Source organism: Coregonus clupeaformis, chromosome 26 (assembly GCF_020615455.1).
Source record: "Coregonus clupeaformis isolate EN_2021a chromosome 26, ASM2061545v1, whole genome shotgun sequence".
NCBI classification, from domain to species: Eukaryota; Metazoa; Chordata; class Actinopteri; order Salmoniformes; family Salmonidae; genus Coregonus; species Coregonus clupeaformis.
Window position 1 is genome coordinate 21,404,697 of NC_059217.1, and position 23,592 is coordinate 21,428,288.

General features: G+C 44.6%; 1 protein-coding gene across 5 annotated transcripts in view; it reads left to right on the forward strand.

Annotated features, from left to right (window-relative positions):
* The window catches only part of LOC121540285 (casein kinase I-like), a 60,231-nt gene that overhangs the window by 15,251 nt on the left and 21,388 nt on the right, over positions 1-23,592 (forward strand). For 4 of the 5 annotated variants that reach the window (XM_045207774.1, XM_045207775.1, XM_045207776.1 and 1 more), the window contains exons 3-6: positions 14,914-14,983; positions 20,533-20,681; positions 20,942-21,176; positions 21,337-21,422. In XM_045207774.1, the coding sequence (XP_045063709.1) occupies positions 14,914-14,983; positions 20,533-20,681; positions 20,942-21,176; positions 21,337-21,422 (540 nt within the window). Of the gene's footprint in view, positions 1-14,913; positions 14,984-15,267; positions 15,455-20,532; positions 20,682-20,941; positions 21,177-21,336; positions 21,423-23,592 lie in introns of those variants that run through there. The other variant, XM_045207778.1, reaches the window with a different exon arrangement.

Consider the following 23,592-nt stretch of genomic DNA (forward strand, 5'->3'; position numbering starts at 1 on the left):
CTTGCCATGCATCACCTAAGTGGGTGCTACATATTGGTGGTGAATGAGGTGAGCTTCCCCCTTACTATGTAAAGCGCTTTGGGTGTCTAGAAAAGCGCTATATAAATCAAATGAATGTATTATTATATATTAAATATAATCTTTGAGGACTAACAATCACCAAAATAAAAGCTAGACAGTCAGGGTAAATTCCAAAAACAATGAATTTAGCAGTATTGACTTTGTTATTATGTTCGAGCAGAATAACAACATTAGGCATGGAAAAATGCATGGAATTGCTTTAGAACTGCAAAATGTTCTCTCTGCTCCATGGCAGCATATGTAGAATAGCTGGAAAATTGCTTAAAAATGCAAAGATTTCTCTACACCGCAAAGATGGGAGGCCTCTAAAATGTTGCACCAAACAAGCCGATAGCGCCCATTGCCATGCTCCCTGCAACGCCCACCACCTCAGCCCCTTTTTGATCCAGAACAAATTGCAGCAGTGCCTGATTGACAGCCAAGATGAGAATACACAGTGGTGTATTTGTCTCCCATGTCTTACGTGATTACTGTTTCAGTCATATTACAGTGAGGTTCTTCTGGTGAGGGGTCAAGGGGCAATCTCCTGGGATCCGTGGCAATATTGTCCTTTGTGCCCAGGAAGGTGTGTCCATTGGCAGGGCAGTACAGGCCCCTTCTGATCTCTCTCTCTCTCGGTCTGTCAGCTCTGATGGAGCTAGATGATCAGCTGCAACCGTAATCCACCCAGAGCTCCGTTGGTAACACATTGTTCAGACTCAGAAACACATGAATGGTTCAAATTAAAATCCGCCATGATCATGAGATCTATGACATAACGAGATGTTGACAAGCCTAAAGCATCTTTCTTGGAATTAAAATGCTAATAGGGCAAGCTTGATAGGGAAATTGTATCTCCCTTACTACAACTACTAGGCTACTTCAAGCTTGGCTGTGAAACTAATTGACTGATCCTTTTAGTTAGTCCTTTTGTTGGAGAGCGATGTGGCGGTGGCAGCTGAGCAGGAGAGAGGCTGCAGCAGCAGGTCCGACACTGAAGTGCCCTTTAGCCCTGCAGGTCAGCTGCCCCGGACACCAGCCCTGCCTCATCACACTCCAACATTTGTAAAACACACACAAAACCAAATATCTGCTATACTAGAATGTTCAAAAATCACAATTCATGAAAAGGATATAGACAAAAAGATTCATTGTTACAAGTTAGCCTATTTGTAGATTAGCTGTTTTTATCTTCTCAGGGTGTTTTCACATTGTCCTCTTTTTAAAATAACACATTTCAGTCCTCTTTAACCTCTTAAATGAAATGGCAAAATATAGATTTCCGCCTAAATAGACATACCCAAAAGTAACTGCTATTCATGTGTAATTACATGATTCTGACATGCCAAAACTTGGTATATTTGGAAAGAAGACATCTGGGACATTATTACATTTACGTCATTTAGCAGACGCTCTTATCCAGAGCGACTTACAAATTGGTGCATTCACCTTATAGCCAGTGGGATAACCACTTTACAATATATATTTTTTTATTTCTTTCTTTGGGGTGGGGTAAGGGGGGGTAGAAGGATTACTTTATCCTATCCCAGGTATTCCTTAAAGAGGTGGGGTTTCAAGTGTCTCCGGAAGGTGGTGAGTGACTCCGCTGTCCTGGCGTTGTGAGGGAGCTTGTTCCACCATTGGGGTGCCAGAGCAGCGAACAGTTTTGACTGGGCTGAGCGGGAACTGTGCTTCCGCAGAGGTATGGGGGCCAGCAGGCCAGAGGTGGATGAACGCAATGCCCTCGTTTGGGTGTAGGGACTGATCAGAGCCTGAAGGTACAGAGGTGCCGTTCCCCTCACAGCTCCGTAGGCAAGCACCATGGTCTTGTAGCAGATGCGAGCTTCAACTGGAAGCCAGTGGAGTGTGCGGAGGAGCGGGGTGATGTGAGAGAACTTGGGAAGGTTGAACACCAGATGGGCTGCGGCATTCTGGATGAGTTGTAGGGGTTTAATGGCACGGGCAGGGTGCCCAGCCAACAGCGAGTTGCAGTAATCCAGACGTGCCTGGATTAGGACCTGTGCCGCTTCCTGTGTAAGGCAGGGTCGTACTCTCCGAATGTTGTAGAGCATGAACCTACAGGATCGGGTCACCGCCTTGATGTTAGCGTAGAACGACAGGGTGTTGTCCAGGGTCACGCCAAGGCTCTTTGCACTCTGGGAGGAGGACACAACAGAGTTGTCAACCGTGATGGCGAGATCATGGAACGGGCAGTCCTTCCCCGGGAGGAAGAGCAGCTCCGTCTTGCCGAGGTTCAGCTTGAAGTGGTGATCCGTCATCCACACTGATATGTCTGCCAGACATGCAGAGATGCGATTCGCCACCTGGTTATCAGAAGGGGGAAAGGAGAAGATTAGTTGTGTGTCGTCTGCGTAGCAATGATGGGAGAGGCCATGTGAGGATATGACAGAGCCAAGTGACTTGGTGTATAGGAGAGGGCCTAGAACTGAGCCCTGGGGGACACCAGTGGTGAGAGCACGTGGTGCGGAGACAGATTCTTGCCACGCCACTTGGTAGGAGCGACCGGTCAGGTAGGACGCAATCCAAGAGTGAGCCGTGCCGGAGATGCCCAACTCTGAGAAGGTGGAGAGGAGGATCTGATGGTTCACAGTATCAAAGGCAGCAGACAGGTCTAGAAGGACAAGAGCAGAGGAGAGAGAGTTAGCTTTAGCAGTGCGGAGAGCCTCTGTGACACAGAGAAGAGCAGTCTCAGTTGAATGACCAGTCTTGAAACCTGACTGGTTTGGATCAAGAAGGTCATTCTGAGAGATAGCAAGAGTGTTGGCTAAAGACGGCACGCTCAAGAGTTTTGGAGAGAAAAGAAAGAAGGGATACTGGTCTGTAGTTGTTGACATCGGAGGGATCGAGTGTAGGTATTTTGAGAAGGGGTGCAACTCTAACTCTCTTGAAGACGGAAGGGACATAGCCAGTGGTCAAGGATGAGTTGATGAGCGAGGTGAGGTAAGGGAGAAGGTCTCCGGAAATGGTCTGGAGAAGAGAGGAGAGGATAGGGTCAAGCGGGCAGGTTGTTGGGCGGCCGGCCGTCACAAGTCGCAAGATTTCATCTGGAGAGAGAGGGGAGAAAGAAGTCAAAGCATAGGGTAGGGCAGTGTGAGCAGGACCAGCGGTTTCATTTGACTTAATAAATGAGGATCGGATGTCGTCAACCTTCTTTTCAAAATGGTTGACGAAGTCATCCACAGAGAGGGAGGGGGAGGAGGATTCAGCAGGGAGGAGAAGGTGGCAAAGAGCTTCCTAGGGTTAGAAGCAGACGCTTGAAATTTAGAGTGGTAGAAAGTGGCTTTAGCAGCAGAAACAGAGGAAGAAAATGTAGAGAGGAGGGAGTGAAAAGATGACAGGTCAGCAGGGAGTCTAATTTTCCTCCATTTCCGCTCGGCTGCCCGGAGCCCTGTTCTGAGGAAATTATGAGGAAATGATCAGAAGATAGATAGGAGTTACATAGTTCAGAATACACAAGATCGAGTACACACAAAATAACTGTTTATTTTGAAAGTCATCTTTCATTGACAAACTATAAGTGAATTATTGATGCCCAGAGCTGGAAACGCATCAGATGGCTTCCACAACATGTGAACAATGTCCGAAAAAAAAGTGTCACTAAACCTCTCCAAAGTGGCATATGTCTGTAAATTAGATAATTCCAGTGCTATAACATATTTGCAATCCCTAAATGCTATTTGTTCAGTATAAAAACACAATTTTTACCATATCAACCTCACTAAAACATTGTGGTGGTGTTACAGGGTATCCAGGGTACATTCAAGTGTCCTTTCAACCTCTCCAAAGTGTCCGAATGTGGTAATTGCACTGTTTTTGCACACTGGATGTGCCTAAAAGTTATTGTTCACTATAAAAACTAAATTTCTACAACACCAACCTCTCTCAAACATTGTGGTGGTGTCGGGGGACATACAGGGGATACCCAAGCGTTTTTTTTTCAACCTCTCCAAAGTGCCTGAACATTTAGCCTAGGCATATCCAATATATTGGTCCCACATACAAATTAACTGTTTCCAAAAATGATATAAAAGCAACAGATATACATTAAAATATATAAACATTTCTTATAAAACACACAGTTGGTTACACACGTGTCCTTCACTAAAAAAGGTGCAAAAATAGAAATAAGCTGAACTATTTACAAATGGCATTCGTGTTCGTTTTACATCCCAGGTGTAGATGATTAGATTTCACTTTCACAGTAGCTTGTCATGATAGTCTTTGAAGCAGTCGCTCTCTCTGCCAGGAAACAAAAAGCAAACTGGCATTTTGGACAGAAGATCTGGCATTTTGGACAGAAGATCTGGCATTTCACCCTTTTTCCTCCCATGTGTTTTGTGAAATGCTTGCAGTTCTTCCTTTTTGTCTTTTGGCATGTGTGTTAGATGGGGGGGGGGGGGTTGTGATGGTTGCTTTGGGCCTCCAATTCAGCCATTTCCAACACTAGCCACTCTCGGAAGGCCAACTGGGAGAGAGGGGTTTGACCTTTTGCTTTGGCCATCTGCTTGTGGAGAATGAAAGCATTTACTGTAGCAATGTCCACAAAGTGTTAAAAAAAGTATTATACTACTTCCTGGTCTTTTGGAGGACCTGGTAGTAGCCTATCAGATAGGTCGACACCCCCCATGCTGGCATTGTAGTCCTTAACAGGAATGGGGACGTTCTTCTTTTTTCACCCTCCTTGAGACATGTTTGTTATTGAATGCCTTATGCTGTGTGGTGAGCATGGTTACATCCCTAGGGTCCTTCCATTTCACAAAAAGCAGCTTGTTAGTCCTGATCCAACGTATGGTCCCCCTCTCCGCTGTCTTTGTCATGTGGTTTACCTTGGTCTTGGGGAAACCGAATCTGTTAGGACGAATGGTGCTACAAGCCCCTATTTTCTTCTTCAAGAGGTCTATGAAAAGTGGACGTAGAACCATCACACTGGGTGATTGACATAGCAGTGGGGGGTGAAGACCTTTGACCCGGGGGCGCTTGCTGGGCAGGGGTGGCTCCCAAACGTCATCATCCAAATCCTCTGCGGTGGAGAAAATAAAGTGATATATTGTTGTAAGACACACAGAATTACAGTTGACTAAATTTACAAAATGACATTACTGTAAAGTAAATACACCAAGCCTAAACGTTATCTGTACAGTGACTCACACAGAAGGTGTGAAGCACACAATGCAAACAGTAACACTTTGGAGACAAAGGCAGAGGTGAGAACCACAAATAAACAATGGCCATTTATATTTGTATTTATTAGGCAGCAGCTACTCTTCCTGGGGTCCAAACATATTAAAGCACTTACAATACATATACAACAAATGTTTTGTAGGGTATACATGGGTGTCCGAGCTGTGTGCTAGTATTTTAAACAGACAGCTCGGTACATTCTAAATCGAATCGTACTACATCGGCTCCGACGCTCTTAGGATGTGGTAGGGCTTGCAAACTATTACAGACTACAAAGGGAAGCACAGCTGCGAGCTGCCCAGTGACACGAGCCTACCAGACTAGCTAAATTATTTATATGCTCGCTTCGAGGCAAGTAACACTGAAACATGCATGAGAGCATCAGCTGTTCCGGACGACTGTGTGATCACGCTCTCCGTAGCCGATGCGAGTAAAACCTTTAAACAGGTCAACATTCACAAGGCCGCAGGGCCAGACGGATTACCAGGATGTGTACTCCGAGCATGCGCTGACCAACTGGCAAGTGTCTTCATTGACATTTTCACCCTCTCCCTGTCTGAATCTGTAATACCAACATGTTTCAAGCAGACCACCATAGTCCCTGTGCCCAAGAACACTAAGGTAACCTGCCTAAATGACTACCGACCCATAGCACTCACGTCTGTAGCCATGAAGTGCTTTGAAAGGCTGGTCATGGCTCACATCAACACCATTATCCCAGAAACCCTAGACCCACTCCAATTTGCATACCGCCCCAACAGATCCACAGATGATGCAATCTCTATTGCGCTCCACACTGCCCTTTCACACCTGGACAAAAGGAACACCTATGTGAGAATGCTATTCATTGACTACAGCTTTGCATTCAATACCATGGTGCCCTCAAAGCTCATCACTAAGCTAAGGAAACTGGGACTAAACACCTCCCTCTGCAACTGGATCCTGGACTTCCTGACGGGCCGCCCCCAGGTGGTAAGGGTAGGTAACAACACATCCGCCACGCTGATCCTCAACACAGGGGCCCCTCGGGTGCATGCTCAGTCCCCTCCTGTACTCCCTGTTCACTCATGACTGCATGGCCAGGCATGACTCCAACACCATCATTAAGTTTACCGATGACACAACAGTGGTAGGCCTAATCACCGACAACGACGAGACAGCCTATAGGGAGGAGGTCAGAGACCTGGCCGTGTGGTGCCAGGACAACAACCTCTCCCTCAACGTGATCAAGACAAAGGAGATTATTGTGGACTACAGGAAAAAGAAGAGGACCGAGCATGCCCCCATTCTCATCGACGGGGCTGTAGTGGAGCAGGTTGAGAGCTTCAAGTTCCTTGGTGTCCACATCACCAACAAACGAACATGGCCCAAGCACACCAAGACAGTCGTGAAGAGGGCACGACAAAACCTATTCCCCCTAAGGAGACTGAAAAGATTTGGCATGGGTCCTCAGATCCTAAAAAAGTTATACAGCTGCACCATCGAGAGCATCCTGACTGGTTGCATCACTGCCTGGTATGGCAACTGCTCAGCCTCCGACCGCAAGGCACTATAGAGGGTAGTGCGTACGGCCCAGTACATCACTGGGGCCAAGCTTCCTGCCATCCTGGACCTCTATACCAGGCGGTGTCAGAGGAAGGCCCTACAAATTGTCAAAGACTCCAGCCACCCTAGTCATAGACTGTTCTCTCTGCTATCGCACGGCAAGCGGTACCGGAGCGCCATGTCTAGGTCCAAGACACTTCTAAACAGCTTCTATCCCCAAGCCATAAGACTCCTGAACATCAAATGAAATGGCTACCCAGACTATTTGCATTGACCCCCCCCCCTTTACGCTGCTGCTAATCTGTTTATTATTTATGCATAGTCACTTTAATAACTCTACCTACATGTACATATTACCTTAATTACCTTGACTAACCTGTGCCCCTGCACATTGACTCGGTACCGGTACCCCCTGTATATAGCCTCGATATTGTTATTTTTACTGCTGCTCTTTAATTATTTGTTACTTTTATTTCATATTATTTTATATATGTGTGTGTATATATATATATATATATATATATATATATATATATTCTCCTCTGAATAATTCAGATGTTCATTGGCATATATATATATATACAGTGGGGAGAACAAGTATTTGATACACTGCCGATTTTGCAGGTTTTCCTACTTACAAAGCATGTAGAGGTCAGTAATTTTTATCATAGGTACACTTCAACTGTGAGAGACGGAATCTAAAACAAAAATCCAGAAAATCACATTGTATGATTTTTAAGTAATTAATTTGCATTTTATTGCATGACATAAGTATTTGATCACCTACCAACCAGTAAGAATTCCGGCTCTCGCAGACCTGTATCTCACAGACCTGTTTTTCTTTAAGAAGCCCTCCTGTTCTCCACTCATTACCTGTATTAACGGCACCTGTTTGAACTCGTTACCTGTATAAAAGACACCTGTCCACACACTCAATCAAACAGACTCCAACCTCTCCACAATGGCCAAGACCAGAGAGCTGTGTAAGGACATCAGGGATAAAATTGTAGACCTGCACAAGGCTGGGATGGGCTACAGGACAATAGGCAAGCAGCTTGGTGAGAAGGCAACAACTGTTGGCGCAATTATTAGAAAATGGAAGAAGTTCAAGATGACGGTCAATCACCCTCGGTCTGGGGCTCCATGGAAGATCTCACCTTGTGGGGCATCAATGATCATGAGGAAGGTGAGGGATCAGCCCAGAACTACACGGCAGGACCTGGTCAATGACCTGAAGAGAGCTGGGACCACAGTCTCAAAGAAAAGCATTAGTAACACACTACGCCGTCATGGATTAAAATCCTGCAGCGCACGCAAGGTTGCCCTACTCAAGCCAGCGCATGTCCAGGCCCGTCTGAAGTTTGCCAATGACCATCTGGATGATCCAGAGGAGGAATGGGAGAAGGTCATGTGGTCTGATGAGACAAAAATAGAGCTTTTTGGTCTAAACTCCACTCGCCGTGTTTGGAGGAAGAAGAAGGATGAGTAAAACCCCAAGAACACCATCCCAACCGTGAAGCATGGAGGTGGAAACATCATTCTTTGGGGATGCTTTTCTGCAAAGGGGACAGGACGACTCACCGTATTGAGGGGAGGATGGATGGGGCCATGTATCGCGAGATCTTGGCCAACAACCTCCTTCCCTCAGTAAGAGCATTGAAGATGGGTCGTGGCTGGGTCTTCCAGCATGACAACGACCCGAAACACACAGCCAGGGCAACTAAGGAGTGGCTCCATAAGAAGCATCTCAAGGTCCTGGAGTGGCCTAGCCAGTCTCCAGACCTGAACCCAATAGAAAATCTTTGGAGGGAGCTGAAAGCCCAGCGACAGCCCCAAAACCTGAAGGATCTGGAGAAGGTCTGTATGGAGGAATGGGCCAAAATCCCTGCTGCAGTGTGTGCAAACCTGGTCAAGACCTACAGGAAACGTATGATCTCTGTAATTGCAAACAAAGGTTTCTGTACCAAATATTAAGTTCTGCTTTTCTGATGTATCAAATACTTATGTCATGCAATAAAATGCAAATTAATTACTTAAAAATCATACAATGTGATTTTCTGGATTTTTGTTTTAGATTCCGTCTCTCACAGTTGAAGTGTACCTATGATAAAAATTACAGATCTCTACATGCTTTGTAAGTAGGAAAACCTGCATAATCGGCAGTGCATCAAATACTTGTTCTCCCCACTGTATTTTGGAATTTATGTGCGTCCTTGACATTCGCTAATCATTGTTCAAAAAAAGACTTTTTTTCTGCAAACCTGCACATCATCTTCAGTCGTTTGTGACATCAATGTGAGGGGTTATGGCAGCTGAAATGGTGTTGTAGTAGCCTAGTACGTGGTGACGGAATAATGACAAGCGAACCTGGGGAGCTTTGTGTTCACATTCATAAAAAAGATAACCTGACCACAGACTTCAAGCGAACCAAACTCAGACCACCTCTCGAGATGGTCTCGGTTTGCTTCAGGTGCTCTTTTGAGGGGTCCGAGTTCTTTTGGAGTGTTCACACTTGGGCGGTATACTGTACATACCGTATACTTGGGTATTTTGAAATACCGAAGGTATGATTTTAAAATACCGTCCTCAATGTTTATTTTTATTTTATTGAGCGCATTGAACAAGTTTCGTGATGTGACGTCCACTGTTGAGCAGCACAAGAGAGGTGACTAAGTTACACTTAAAATTCACTACTGATGTTTGCCAGCTAAATATCTTATAACTAAAAGTTAACTACGTGTCATACATTTTCTCCAGCTCAGGGCTCCAGTTATGCATTTGGTTTGCTAACTTGCTAGCTTGCAAGATCAAGCTTCTTGGTTACAGCAGAGACAATCAATCCCCTCCTGGATCAAGTGAGTGTACTCCTGAGTGGCGCAGTGGTCTAAGGCACTGCATCGCAGTGCTAACTGTGCCACTAGAGATCCTGGTTCGAATCCAGGCTCTGTCGCAGCCGGCCGCGACCGGGAGACTCATGGGCGGCGCACAATTGGCCCAGCGTCGTCCAGGGTAGGGGAGGGAATGGCCGGCAGGGATGTAGCTCAGTTGATAGAGCATGGCTTTTGCAATGCCAGGGTTGTGGGTTCGTTTCCCACAGGGGGCCAGTATAAAAAAAATAATAATAATATGTATTCACTAACTGTAAGTCGCTCTGGATAAGAGCGTCTGCTAAATGACTAAAATGTAAATGTAAGTGTGAGTAGCCTTTTGAGATAGACAACCCAGCTCATAAAGTTATACAACTATCTTTGATTTTGGTTCATGTTCGCTTGCATTTTTAAGCATTTATCTAGGGTCTGCTATGGGAATTCGCTAGTACTTTGTTAGCATATTCTTTTTTTGAAATTACGTTTGGAAAGAAATGGCGCCCCTTGTCTGCACTGCCGGTAATACTGTATACCCCGGTATGGTACAGGAACGGTATGAAGATATGGAAATCTGTATACCGCCCAACCCTTCACAAAAATTGGCTGAAAGAGACCAACGCACCCTCAAACCCCCCCCCCCCCAACCAACCCATTTTGGTTTAACAAACACCTGTGTCCAATCCAGAGGACGTTTTGAGGAAGACTATGTTTGTTTCATTTAAGTGCGTTAGCCATTAGGCATCCTATGCATTAGTCTTTACAAGCACGAGCGTGAGTTCATTTGGATATTAGATTTAGGGAGAATAAACTGTAACCGAACGTTACACATAATCTGCTTTTGGACTGCTAATTTCCTGAAAAGAGCAGCTGTAGGGACATCCTTAAATGCTTAAGGTTCTGAGTGTTTGTGCATAAGCACTTTATTCCATCCAAGTGAAAAGATTATGTTTGTAATGATTCTAGGTAGAGGTCAGTGTTTTCTTTTAAAAGGCTGGGTGTGGTTATTAGGCATTGAGAGGGTCTACTATAATTTTGGAAAGGTAATGAAAAGGAAGTTAATGAACCCTTTAACATGGGAAGGTACCTACCGGTGCTGTAGATATTATTTCCTGGGTTGGTGGTTTGGTCATTTGCACAGTTATCTGCTGGGATGAGTCTGAATCTAAGCACATAAAGCTGCCATAAGCCTCCGTTTTCCACTGTAAGCGTTTTAGAGGGTCCTGTGGTTTTGTGCCATCTGTTTTTATTATTTATATATTTTTCCCACGTTCTCCTCCCTAGTAGAGGCTGAGCTTTCCTCTACTGATGATGTCACAGACAGTGCCTCTTCCTGACCTTTCTCCCTGCCCAGTGCCTGGTCATGTGTCCAGTTTCTCTCTCTCTCTCTCTCTCTCTCTCTCTCTCTCTCTCTCTCTCTCTCTCTCTCTCTCTCTCTCTCTCTCTCTCTCTCTCTCTCTCTCTCTCTCTCTCTCTCTCTCTCTCTCTCTCTCTCTCTCTCTCTCTCTCTCTCTCTCTCTCTCTCTCTCTCTCTCTCTCTCTCTCTCTCTCTCTCTCTCTCTCTCTCTCTCTCTCTCTCTCTCTCTCTCTCTCTCTCTCTCTCTCATCCACTTAAGATGGATGAGATGTGCCAAAGATGATCTATTATATTAACAACATAGCCGAGTGACCGCTCTAACAATGGATATACATGTCCTCAATGATTTAAAGGCAGGCGAGATCAGGTGGGACCATTCTAGCCAATGAGGGCAGATAAGGCATGTGAACAACAGGCACAACTAAGTCCTATTTCTCAAAGTTGCTGGAATGCCACGTGCATCCACTTATATTTCTCAAAGTTGCTGGAATGCCACGTGCATCCACTTATATCAGTATATTTGTAACTGCCTAAACATTACGAAACTTCTAGTCAATCAAATAAGCCTCGTGTAATTTGACACTCTCATAGACCTCCATACAAAAAAGGGCTTATCTCACAGCAACAGATTTTGGGCGGAGTAAATCCTCTCGCTTCGCCTCTTCCTCTCTGGATGTGCACAATGTTCAGACTAATCTGAAAACACAGGATAGGTGGAAATGAAGCAGTACGCCAGAGGCCAACAGGGAATTTGCATTTATTCTTTCTACTAAGTTTGGAGGAAGGAGAGGAGACGATGAGTTAAGGGATGTACTTAAGACTATTGATATGCATGGCCACCCTGACAGCTGTTTGCCTGGGAGTAGGATGGTGCTGGCCTGGGTGGCTGACGTGTAGCCCGGACTGACTAGCAGGGTTAATCATTTAGGGCTGGGCGATATGGCCTAAAATTAATCTCTATTTTTTTTCTCCAATTTATGGGCAATTCAAGATATATATCTTGATTAAAAAAAAAATATTATTACAATAATCTCTAAATAAGCTTTGTTGTACAATTTAAAACTGTCAGCAATAATCTAGTGAATTCACAGAACTTGTGATATTATACCTAGGCTGAATATATGCCTTCCACAACCATAAGACCCACTAATAGTTTAATTATTTTATCAAAATAGTTGTACCTGCTTTTTTTGCAATAATCACTGATCTGGCTTTCAAATCTGTCTATAAAAATGCAAAATTAACCAGAACCATGCATAATGCACATTCACTAAAAATGTAGCATTATAGAAAATGAACACCGGTCTCACAAACAATCTCTCAAGGACAAGCCCATGTGCTAGTGAGTAGCCAGCTAATATTTATATTTCAAGTTTAGCCAACTTGGATCTAGGTATATTTCACAAGCTCTGAATTCAGCTAACAAGACAAGACAGTTGAAATGTTATGAACACAACCTTCTGTCCGTCTCCAGCTGTTTGATGTTGAAATCAAGTGGCCTACCTTATTTCTCAGAATGAGAACGAGTTGCCAATTCCTTATATAATTGTTTTATGCTTATTGCACATTTAAAAAACAGACTAAATAGCTAGTATAACAATCTTTATTTGACTAAAATGCTGCTAGCGATACGTGGGACCGTAATGCGGGCGCAACAAACTGAGCATACATTTTCCAGAATGAATGTTCATTGGTACATCCGTTTTAGTAGTGTCTGCTCTGCTCGAAATTTGAGGAGTTGAAACATAAACGGGGTATGGTTCAAAAGGTTAACTTCTCTACTACAGTAAAATAATGTCTCCATGTGTTTCGGTGTCCATATGACCGATTCTGTTGGACCAAACCTCAAATGCAAATAGCGAGTTGAAACCATTTGTCAGAGAGGAAGAAGTGATCTCTCATCTTTGTTGTTGTGAGTGGTGGATGGAGGGGCTTGGGAAAAAGTGGCGAGCGAGAGGTTTCACTCGCCAAGATCTGTCCAAAATAAGCCCAATGCGTTTCTATGGGCTTATTTTGGACCTAAGCTTGTCGCCTGCCTTCCCACCTTTGGGACAACGACTCCCATTGTTAGGGCGGAGACATGAGCATCTCGTCATAATATATACAGCTCTGGAAAAAATTAAGAGACCACTGCAAATTTTTCTTAAATCCTCATCTCTACATGTATGACAGCCATTCCATTCCAGTGTCTGTTGAATTCCAACACAGGCACACCTCATTCTACTGAATTAGGTACTGATTTGGTGATCACCTGAACCAAATCTTATTTAACGAGGAAAAGTATAAAAACCACTGCTGTGGTCATCACTATCCTCTTGCAATAGGACCAGCTGGATGGCAAAAACAGTGCTAATAGTACCTCAAAAGTAATATTAATCAAAAAATAACTATTGACCGTGCCAAAAGAGTTGAAAAGGAAAGTTTTGAGTGAGGAAAAGAAGGGTTCAATTCTGGCTTTACTGGCAGAGGGATACAGTGAGCGTGAGGTTGCTTCCATCCTTAAAATTTCAAAGACGGCGGTTCATAAGAACAAGGTCAAGCAGCAGACATTGGGGACAACAAAGCTACAGACCGGCAGAGGGCGAAAACGACTCTCTACTGACCGGGATGACAGGCTCCTAGGGGCAGGGCTGAAGTCGTGCAAAGCTAGAAAAAAAGCCCTTCATCAATGAGAAGCAAAGAAGAGCCAGGCTGAGGTTTGCAAAGGACCATAAGGATTGGACCGTAGAGGACTGGAGTAAGGTAATCTTCTCTGATGAGTCCAATTTTCAGCTTTTCCCAACACCTGGTCGTCTAAGGGTTAGATGGAGACCTGGAGAGGCCTACAAGCCACAGTGTCTCACACCCACTGTGACATTTGGTGGATGATCTGTGGTTTAAAAATTAACATTAACTTATTTTCTTTGCATTATTCGAGGTCTACAACACTGCATATTCTTTTTTATTTTGACCAGTTTTCATTTTCTGCAAATAAATGCTCTAAATGACAATATTTTTATTTGGAATTTGGGAGAAATGTTGTCAATAGTTTATAGAATAAAACAAAAATGTTAATTTCACCCAAACACATACCTATAAATAGTAAAACCAGAGAAAATTATATTTTTGCAGTGGTCTCTTAATTTTTTCCAGCGCTGTAGATCTCTGGTGTAAATGGGAACGTGCACAGCACAGAAGGAGTGAACGAGACGAGACCAAAAAGACAACATGAGAACAAGCGGACATAAACGCTCATAAAAACCAAAAATACAAAAAAACTTGATTCTGTGATACAGGCATTTGGAATATTGTGCAAAAACATTAATTAGATATGTTGCCCAGCCCTATAATCATTCCTGTAAGGTGATGAGCAGCTGATTGAAGCGTAGCCCTCTGCATCACTGGCCGTGTGTTCCGCAGTCACAAACCAGCTAAACCTGCTATTATGGCAGGGGAGAGAACAAGACCGGGAGTATGAGCATGGTTTAGCTGACAGTACAAAATGCTCTCCATCCAGTCATGGGAAATGGCTAAGTCCCTGACTTCAAACGTGTATTTCAAGATCTTCTTGCTAGCTACATTTGTTTATAATTACATAATGCCCTGGCTTGTATCATCATAGAGGAGGAAGGATGTTGTGTTAAGCCGATGATTAAGTTTAGGTTCTTAGCTCTATATAGTGTTTAAGCCTTAGGTATCTTATGAATGTTTTAGTAAGCATAAATGCATCGCCAAGCTGCATCATGGAATTTCTCAAAAGGCCAATACTTTTCACATAAAACATTATAGTGTAATTTTTTTTCAACCTTTTGTCATCATACATTCTTTCTGTAATGATCCACCTATAGAATATGTTTAATGCCATTTAATTGCCATTACTAATTGGTTTCTCCTGCTCTTTTTCAGGAACCAATAAAGTCCCGGGCGCCACAGCTTCATTTGGAATATAGATTTTATAAACAGTTGGGAAGTTCAGGTAAGCACATATAGCTAAAGTATCATCAACAACAACAGTTATAACTGTTTTAATAACACTGTGTTAGCTAGTAGAATCAACTGGATGGATGAAGCTCTTCTCTGCACACGTAGCTAGAAGATGTGATTGCTCTGCCCAACTCGTGTAGTTGGTTGATCCCTAACAGGCCCAGGCCCAATATGGCTGTGTGCTCACTCTGTCATGTGGTCCATGGGAATGTGCTGTGCCTCCAGCCCTTTGATGTGGCCACTTGGCTTCAGAGGCGAGAGGTGGGGCAGTAAGATCAGATGGTGGGGAGGGACAGGGACTTGGAACAGCCCACAGAATAGCTTGGCCAGCCTGGCTTACTTCGTTTTTGATCCTCTCACTAGAACCTTGCAGCTTCATTTTTCATTGAGAATCTCTCTGACATTGGACCGCTGTTTTTTTTTTGGCAAAGATTATACTTTTCGTCACTGGGGAATATTTACGGTACGTAAATAGATTGTATTGTATTTGAGGGTAGGTAGGGATAAGCTGAACGTTTGTATTCTAATTAGGCCTACCCTAACTGTGACTGAGGACACTTATCGTTGATCCTTTTAGCCTTTTTAAAGGAAAAGGATGAACCGCTTGGGCAAAGCCTGAGTGCATCCAATTGTTCACTGGAGTGGAAGGCAGAACGCACACACACACACACATGCTTGTCTTAGAGAGAGTGCATGTCACTGTGCCCAGTGATCTTCTCTGTCACAAGACAAGTGTCTCTCTCGTTTTCTCTCGTAGTGAGCTGATCACCTGCCAGCTGTCTCTGTGCCTGTGCCAGGGCAGCAGCTCCACAGTGTTAATAGGAAGTTGGAGTGCAGGGCATTAGGGGTGTCCTAGGCTAGTATATTTATAGATGGCCTTCTCCATGCAGTAGGGCCATTATTAGAGTATATCTACTTCTATGGCTGGTCTCAGCACTGTCTCCAGCCTGCCTGGAGAAGAAAGCCCAGGGAAACTCTCCCATGATGCAAAGGGAAAAGGGCTGGCCTATCTCTCTCTGTCAGCTTTGCTTGTTGTGGTCCGTCTGACTGGGGTAGAAGTTGTATTCCCAATCCCAGGCAGCACCACAGCACACTATTATTCAGCTGCCTTACGCCTATTTGGGAACAGTCAATCTAAGTTGCTTGTTGATCCTGGTACATTCATTGGATAGTGAGTCTTTATCCCCACCCCTTGGGCTGGACGATTGGAGGAGTCCAGGCAGCAGCCCCTCTGTTGTGTTTCCACAGGTGTGTTAAACACATCCTGACTTCCAATCCCCTCTCCTCCCCTCCCCTGGCCACTGTGGCAGAGGGACCACTAGAGGCCTGCTACAATCTCATAGGCTGAGCTAAAGATGGAACAACTGATTATGGTGCTTCAGGTTCCCCCCCATTATAGAATGGAGGGAAGTGTTCCTCCAACTGGTGGCTACATTCAGAAATGCATGAGGAATTCTGAAAGTCTTCTTCAAGCCACTTGCTGCTGCTGATCCTTCTGTAAATCTTATGGTACAGATGGATACAGGCATGTAGTTCTTTTTACAATATGAATGTGGAAACCTAAGGGTCAAGTCCTGGTCTTAGCAATGTCAGCTCGACATGGTACTTAAAGCTGAAGAGCTTATCTAGTGTTAATTCTCTCCTACCCTGGAAAGAACCCAATCACTAGAACAATACATTCAGTTACACACACTAGCTGGTCTGGCCTGGCCACGCCCCAACCCCACCATTAACCACTGAGCATGGGGTGTCGAAGTGAGACATCATCCACTTTTTATGTCACTATCAATAATTTAACAGGATGACTGGTTGACTGAGCTCACAGTCCGGATACACCAACATGTTCTTCTCTTTTGAAAGCACTGTATGAGACCAGTCTCCTTATGAGATGATTAGGATTTCACTGATGATATCAGTGCATGTGAATATTTAGTGACCCATCAAGGCTCTGCTTAAAGGCATTGTGAGACTCTGTTGGTCAGATGGTCATGTGCATGTGTCCTTCTGCCATGCCTACTGCCCTGGTATCTTGGGAGTGATAAATCAGTGCCATTTTGAGTGTGAGGATGCAGTGATGTTCTGTGGTCCAACCAGTTCATTCAGTCCAGAGCAGTCTGGATATTCTATGTACTGCCTGCTTGGGATGGATAACATGACCTACCACTGAGTCACACAGGCTCCATGCAGGGGAGGCAGGCTGGCCGGACGATCACGTTTCAGCCGGGCTACATCTCCACAGCGTTGCCCGCTCGGCCTAATGGAATCAGCGCTTCCTTTTCTCTCCCCGATGCACTCAGCATTCTAAATGTTTAATAGAGACCGCCTCCCTCTCGTGCTCGACCTAAACTTTGACATTTCATTGTAGGGCTGCGTTTCCTAACTCGGTCCTCGGGATCCCAAGGGGTGCATGTTTTGGTTTTTGCCTTAACACTACACAGCTGATTCAAATGATCAAAGCTTGATGATTAGTTGATTATTTGAATTAGCTGTGTAGTGCGAGGGCAAAAACCAAAATGTGCACCCCTTGGGGTCCCGAGAACAGAGTTTGGGAAACCCCGTTGTAAGGCAACATTGTCTGCCACAGTGCTCAGACTGAGAGGGGCCCCTGTCTGAGACAATACACTGGATTGTTCCCGACACATTTCACTTGTGTTTGGAGAGAGTGGGTTGTGAGCAGTGCACAGAATGGCACTGGGAGGCAGCAGAATAGACTTTGAAGCTTTGTGGCGTTATAACGGACAGGAGAGCAAACCATTACATCTGTCATGAATCACGATGAAGATTGGCTTCTAGGAAACCACTCGTTCCTTGCTTAAGCGCTTTTATTACAGGCATGATAGGCCTGGATTATTTTTACACTGGAATAACACATCCACATGATTAGGTCTAGCTTTTGTAAATAATAAAATAATAATCTTTTGAATGGTTTCTCTGAAATTGTCATTTGTTCTAGGCCTATTCCATTTCAGGTCAATCTTTTCCCCAGCAGTTGTCCTTGCTGTGTTTACAGCTCTAGTTGGGCGACGGTTGTTCTAGCGCAGGCATTTTCCTGTTGATTTGTGCGTTGGCAGGGCTGAATGCCCTCCCTCCAGATGTGGGCGGGCTTTGATGAGTCAGCTTCCTGGTTGATCTCTTGTTGCTGCCGCCTCATCCATCATCGCCATCATTCCCAGGCAAATCCTGCTGTCTAAAACGGCTGAGGACAGGTGTGTGGCTGTGTGAGATCTGCGTTGCTTTCCCACACTCACACCTCCAAGGCCAGCCTGCAGTACTACTAAAGCTGCTGTACCTCTCCTCTCTCTGGCGGGATCGGGGGCTGCCTGCCGGGAGGGGAGCATGTAGTCATTTTGGCACAACTGCCAGCCAAGGAATGGAATGAAGGCCACTGGCGTAGGGTACTGGTCTGGAATGGTGAAGCATAACCTGGAAGTGTATGTGACCTTCGAGGCTGGCCCATAAGGTCATGGTGGCCATGGGGGTCATAAATGGCCATTACCCTTTGTTCTATTCCGCATAGGGAATAGAGTCACTGTTGAACTAGAAGTCTGCTCTTCAGAAGGGCATTTTTACTGTGATGACAAACTCCTAAATTCCTCCCAGGCCACACATAAGACCACATGACAGCGTGTGTTGGCAAACATTTTTTGCCTGCACAATATATAATCAACGTTAGCGCCATAGCGCCTGTGTTGACTTCCCACACACGCATGTAGGCTGCTCTACAGTATACAGTGCATTCGGAAAGTATTCAGACCCCTTCCCTTTTTCCACATTTTGTTACGTTACAGCCTTATTCTAAAATTGATGACAAAAAATCTACACACAATACCTCATAATGACAAAGCAAAAACTGGTTTTTAGAATTTTTTGCAAATGTATAAAAAAAGAAAAAATTGATTACCTTATATACATAAGTATTTAGACCCTTTGCTATGAGACTCGAAATTGCTCAGGTGCATCCTGTTTCCATTGATCATCCTTGATGTTTCTACAACTTGATTGGAGTCCACCTGTGGTAAATTCAATTGATTGGACATGATTTGGAAAGGCACACACCCACACCTATCTATATAAGGTCCCAGAGTTGACAGTGCATGTCAGAGCAAAAACCAAGCCATGAGGTCGAAGGAATTGTCCATAGAGCTCAGAGACAGGATTGTGTCGAGGCACATATCTGGGGAAGGGTACCAAAACATTTCTGCAGCATTGAAGAACACAGTGGCCTCCATCATTCTTAAGTGGAAGAAGTTTGGAACCACCAAGACTCTCCCTAGAGCTGGCTGCCTGGCCAAACTGAGCAATCGGGGGAGAAGGGCCTTGGTCAGTGAGGTGACCCGATGGTCACTCTGACAGAGCTCCAGAGTTCCTCTGTGGAGATGGGAGAACCTTCCAGAAGGTTCTGATTGCCGCACTCCACCAATCAGGCCTTTATGGTAGATTGGCCAGACGGAAGCCACTTCAGTAAAAAAGCACATGACAGCCCGCTTGGAGTTTGCCAAAAGGCACCTAAAGACTCAGACCATGAGAAACAAGATTCTCTGGTCTGATGAAACCAAGATTGAACTATTTGGCCTTAATGCCAAGTGTCACGTCTGATGGAAACCTGGCACCACCCCTACTGAGAGGCATGGTGATGGCAGCATCATGCTGTGGGGATGTTTTTCAGCAGCAGGGACTGGGAGACTAGTCAGGATCGAGGGAAGGATGAACGGAGCAAAGTACAGAGAGATCCTTGATGAAAACCTGCTCCAGAGTACTCAGACTGGGGTGAAGGTTTACCTTCCAACAGGACAACGACCCTAAGCACACAGCCAAGACAAGGCCGGGGTGGCTTCGGAACAAGTCTCTGAATGTCCTTGAGTGGCCCAGCCAGAGCCCGGACTTGAACCCGATCGAACATCTCTGGAGAGACCTGAAAATAGCTGTGCAGCGACGCTCCCCATCCAACCTGACAGAGCTTGAGAGGATCTGCAAATAAGAATGGGAGTAACTCCCCAAATGCAGGTGTGCCAAGCTTGTAGCATCATACCCAAGAAGACGTGAGGCTGTAATCGCTGCCAAAGGTGCTTCAACAAAGTACTTTGTAAAGGGTCTGAATACTTATGTGATATTTCAGTTTTTAATACATTTGCAAACATTTCTAAAAAACTGTTTTTGCTTTGTCATTATGGGGTATTGTGTGTAGATTGATGAGAAAAAAATATTTAATAAATTTTAGAATAAGGCTGTAACGTAACAAAATGTGAAAAAGTCAAGGGGTCTGAATACTTTCCGAATGCACTGTATCAACATGTCTCTCTAGGCTCATTCATGTCAGCAAATTAAAGCCCCAATATCTTTCTTTAACTACCACCTTTCATGCCATCCTTTTTAGATGGGCCTAATGCTTTTGAAATATCTGTGGCTCTTACGTTGGTAAAACAGATGATTAGTAATTAAAGCTTTTTTTTTTTTTTACCTTTAGGATGCTAGCATGCTCCCTGTAAGTTCTGTGGTCACATTCATGTATAACATGTGTCACTGCCTGTCTCTTTGTTGCAGAGGGTATTCCTCTGGTGTACTACTTTGGGCCGTGTGGGAAGTACAATGCCATGGTGCTGGAGCTACTGGGGCCCAGCCTGGAAGACCTGTTTGATCTCTGTGACCGCACCTTCTCCCTCAAGACCGTCCTCATGATAGCCATACAGTTGGTAAGAATTTAGCAGTTGTTTACTTGAGTGTCCTACTGGTGCCCAACCCATAGCTTATAAGACTACTTTCAGTGAATATTCACAGTATGTCAGCCACATAATTAGATGGGGAACTATAGGATCACTATGATGTCAGCCATTTCTATTCCTATCGCTGTGTTGTCATTCTCTTGGCTCTCAGAGGTTTACAGCATTTGAAAAGTGTCCTGAGAGAGTTTGAGATCGTATCTTGTCTAAATGCTCTGTGTTCTGCCTCCTAGATAACGCGGATGGAATTTGTCCACACAAAGAGCTTGATATACAGAGATGTCAAGCCAGAGAACTTTTTGGTAGGGCGGCCGGGCAGCAAGAGGCAGCACACAATCCACATTATCGACTTTGGGCTGGCCAAAGAATACATCGACCCTGAGACCAAAAAACACATCCCGTACCGGGAGCACAAGAGCCTTACTGGCACGGCACGCTACATGAGCATCAACACACACCTGGGGAAAGGTGAGAAATTATAATGATGACACATGCTGCTGTGTTATTGGAAAGAAGCTGTTTTTTAAACCCTAAAGATGTACCTTTAATCTTGGAACCCTGTCCTGGTTTTATTTGTGTGCTGTTTCTGCGTATGTCATTAAGGAACTCTTCTTCTCCTCTCCTCCAGAGCAAAGCAGGCGGGATGACCTGGAGGCTCTGGGTCACATGTTCATGTACTTCCTGCGAGGCAGCCTTCCCTGGCAAGGCCTGAAGGTATACCGTTTGATGATATCTACATGACCTCAGGCACACACACCATGCTGCTAAGCCCCCTGGTGCAAAATAACTTCTCTCATTCAAGTGATATTTCAAGGTCTGGGACTCAAGAAAGTGTTTACAGTATTTAAAGGGACATTTCAAAATGTTTCAATTTCATACTCATCATCTCCAGCACCACCCCAACATCAACATGTGAAAATGGTGCGTTTCTATGTTTTGTAGTAAAAAAGATAGAGGAAGATAAGTGTTTCCAATGACATCATTAACCAATTAGTGGACAATTAGGAGGCAATTAGTAGTTGGTTAAAATCACATGATACACACCGATGTCATTGAAACTTTTTTACTACAAAATATAGAATCGCGCTATTTTCACATATGTTGATGCTGAGGTGGTGCTTGAGATGATGAATATGAAGTTGAACATTTTTTAAATTTCCCTTTAAGGAAGAGGAAAACATGCTAGGGGAAAATACTATGTCAATAGTGCTGCTATAACCATACACTGAAAGGATTTTCACCTCTGAGATTTAAATGTCACTTCCACACTTTCCCTGTGAGGTCCTCTCCACCCAGGCTAGTGTCAAGAAGAGGACCTGCATGGCAGTATATACATTTACATTTACATTTTCGTCATTTAGCAGACGCTCTTATCCAGAGCGACTTACAAATTGGTGCATTCACCTTATGATAGCCAGTGGGACAACCACTTTACAATATACTTTTTTTTGGGGGTGGGGTAAGGGGGGGTAGAAGGATTACTTTATCCTATCCCAGTTATTCCTTAAAGAGGTGGGGTTTCAAGTGTCTCCGGAAGGTGGTGAGTGACTCCGCTGTCCTGGCGTCATGAGGGAGCTTGTTTCACCTTTGGGGTGCCAGAGCAGCGAACAGTTTTGACTGGGCTGAGCGGGAACTGTGCTTCCGCAGAGGTATGGGGGCCAGCAGGCCAGAGGTGGATGAACGCAAGGCCCTCGTTTGGGTGTAGGGACTGATCAGAGCCTGAAGGTACGGAGGTGCCGTTCCCCTCACAGCTCCGTAGGCAAGCACCATGGTCTTGTAGCAGATGCGAGCTTCAACTGGAAGCCAGTGGAGTGTGCGGAGGAGCGGGGTGACATGAGAGAACTTGGGAAGGTTGAACACCAGACGGGCTGCGGCGTTCTGGATGAGTTGTAGGGGTTTAATGGCACAGGCAGGGAGCCCAGCCAACAGCGAGTTGCAGTAATCCAGACGGGAGATGACAAGTGCCTGGATTAGGACCTGTGCCGCTTCCTGTGTAAGGCAGGGTCGTACCTACAGGATCGGGTCACCGCCTTGATGTTAGCGGAGAATGACAGGGTGTTGTCCAGGGTCACGCCAAGGCTCTTTGCACTCTGGAAGGAGGACACAACAGAGTTGTCAACCGTGATGGCGAGATCATGAAACTGGCAGTCCTTCCCCAGGAGGAAGAGCAGTTCCGTCTTGCCGAGGTTCAGCTTGAGGTGGTGATCCGTCATCCACACTGATATGTCTGCCAGACATGCAGAGATGCGATTCGCCACCTGGTTATCAGAAGGGGGAAAGGAGAAGATTAATTGTGCCTTCAGAAAGTTTTCACACCCCTTTTCTTTTTCCAGATTTTGTTTTTACAAAGGGGAATTAAAATGAATTTAATTGTCGTTTTCTATAAACGATCTATATAAAATACTCTGTAGTGGAAGAAAAATTAGAACATTTATGAAAAATAAAGCACTAATATACAGTTGAAGTCTGAAGTTTACATACACCTTAGCCAAATACATTTAAACTCAGTTTTTCACAATTCCTGACATTTAATCCTAGTAAAAAAATCCCTGTTTTAGGTCAGTTAGGATCACCACTTTATTTTAAGAATGTGAAATGTCAGAATAATAGTAGAGAGAATGATTTATTTCAGCTTTTATTTATTTCATCACATTCCCAGTGGGTCAGAAGTTTACATACACTCAATGAGTATTTGGTAGCATTGCATTTATATTGTTTAACTTGGGTCAAACGTTTCGGGTAGCCTTCCACAAGCTTCCCACAATAAGTTGGGTGAATGTTGGCCCATTCCTCCTGACAGAGCTGGTGTAACTGAGTCAGGTTTGTAGGCCTCCTTGCTCGCACACGCTTTTTCAGTTCTCCCCACACATTTTCTATAGGATTG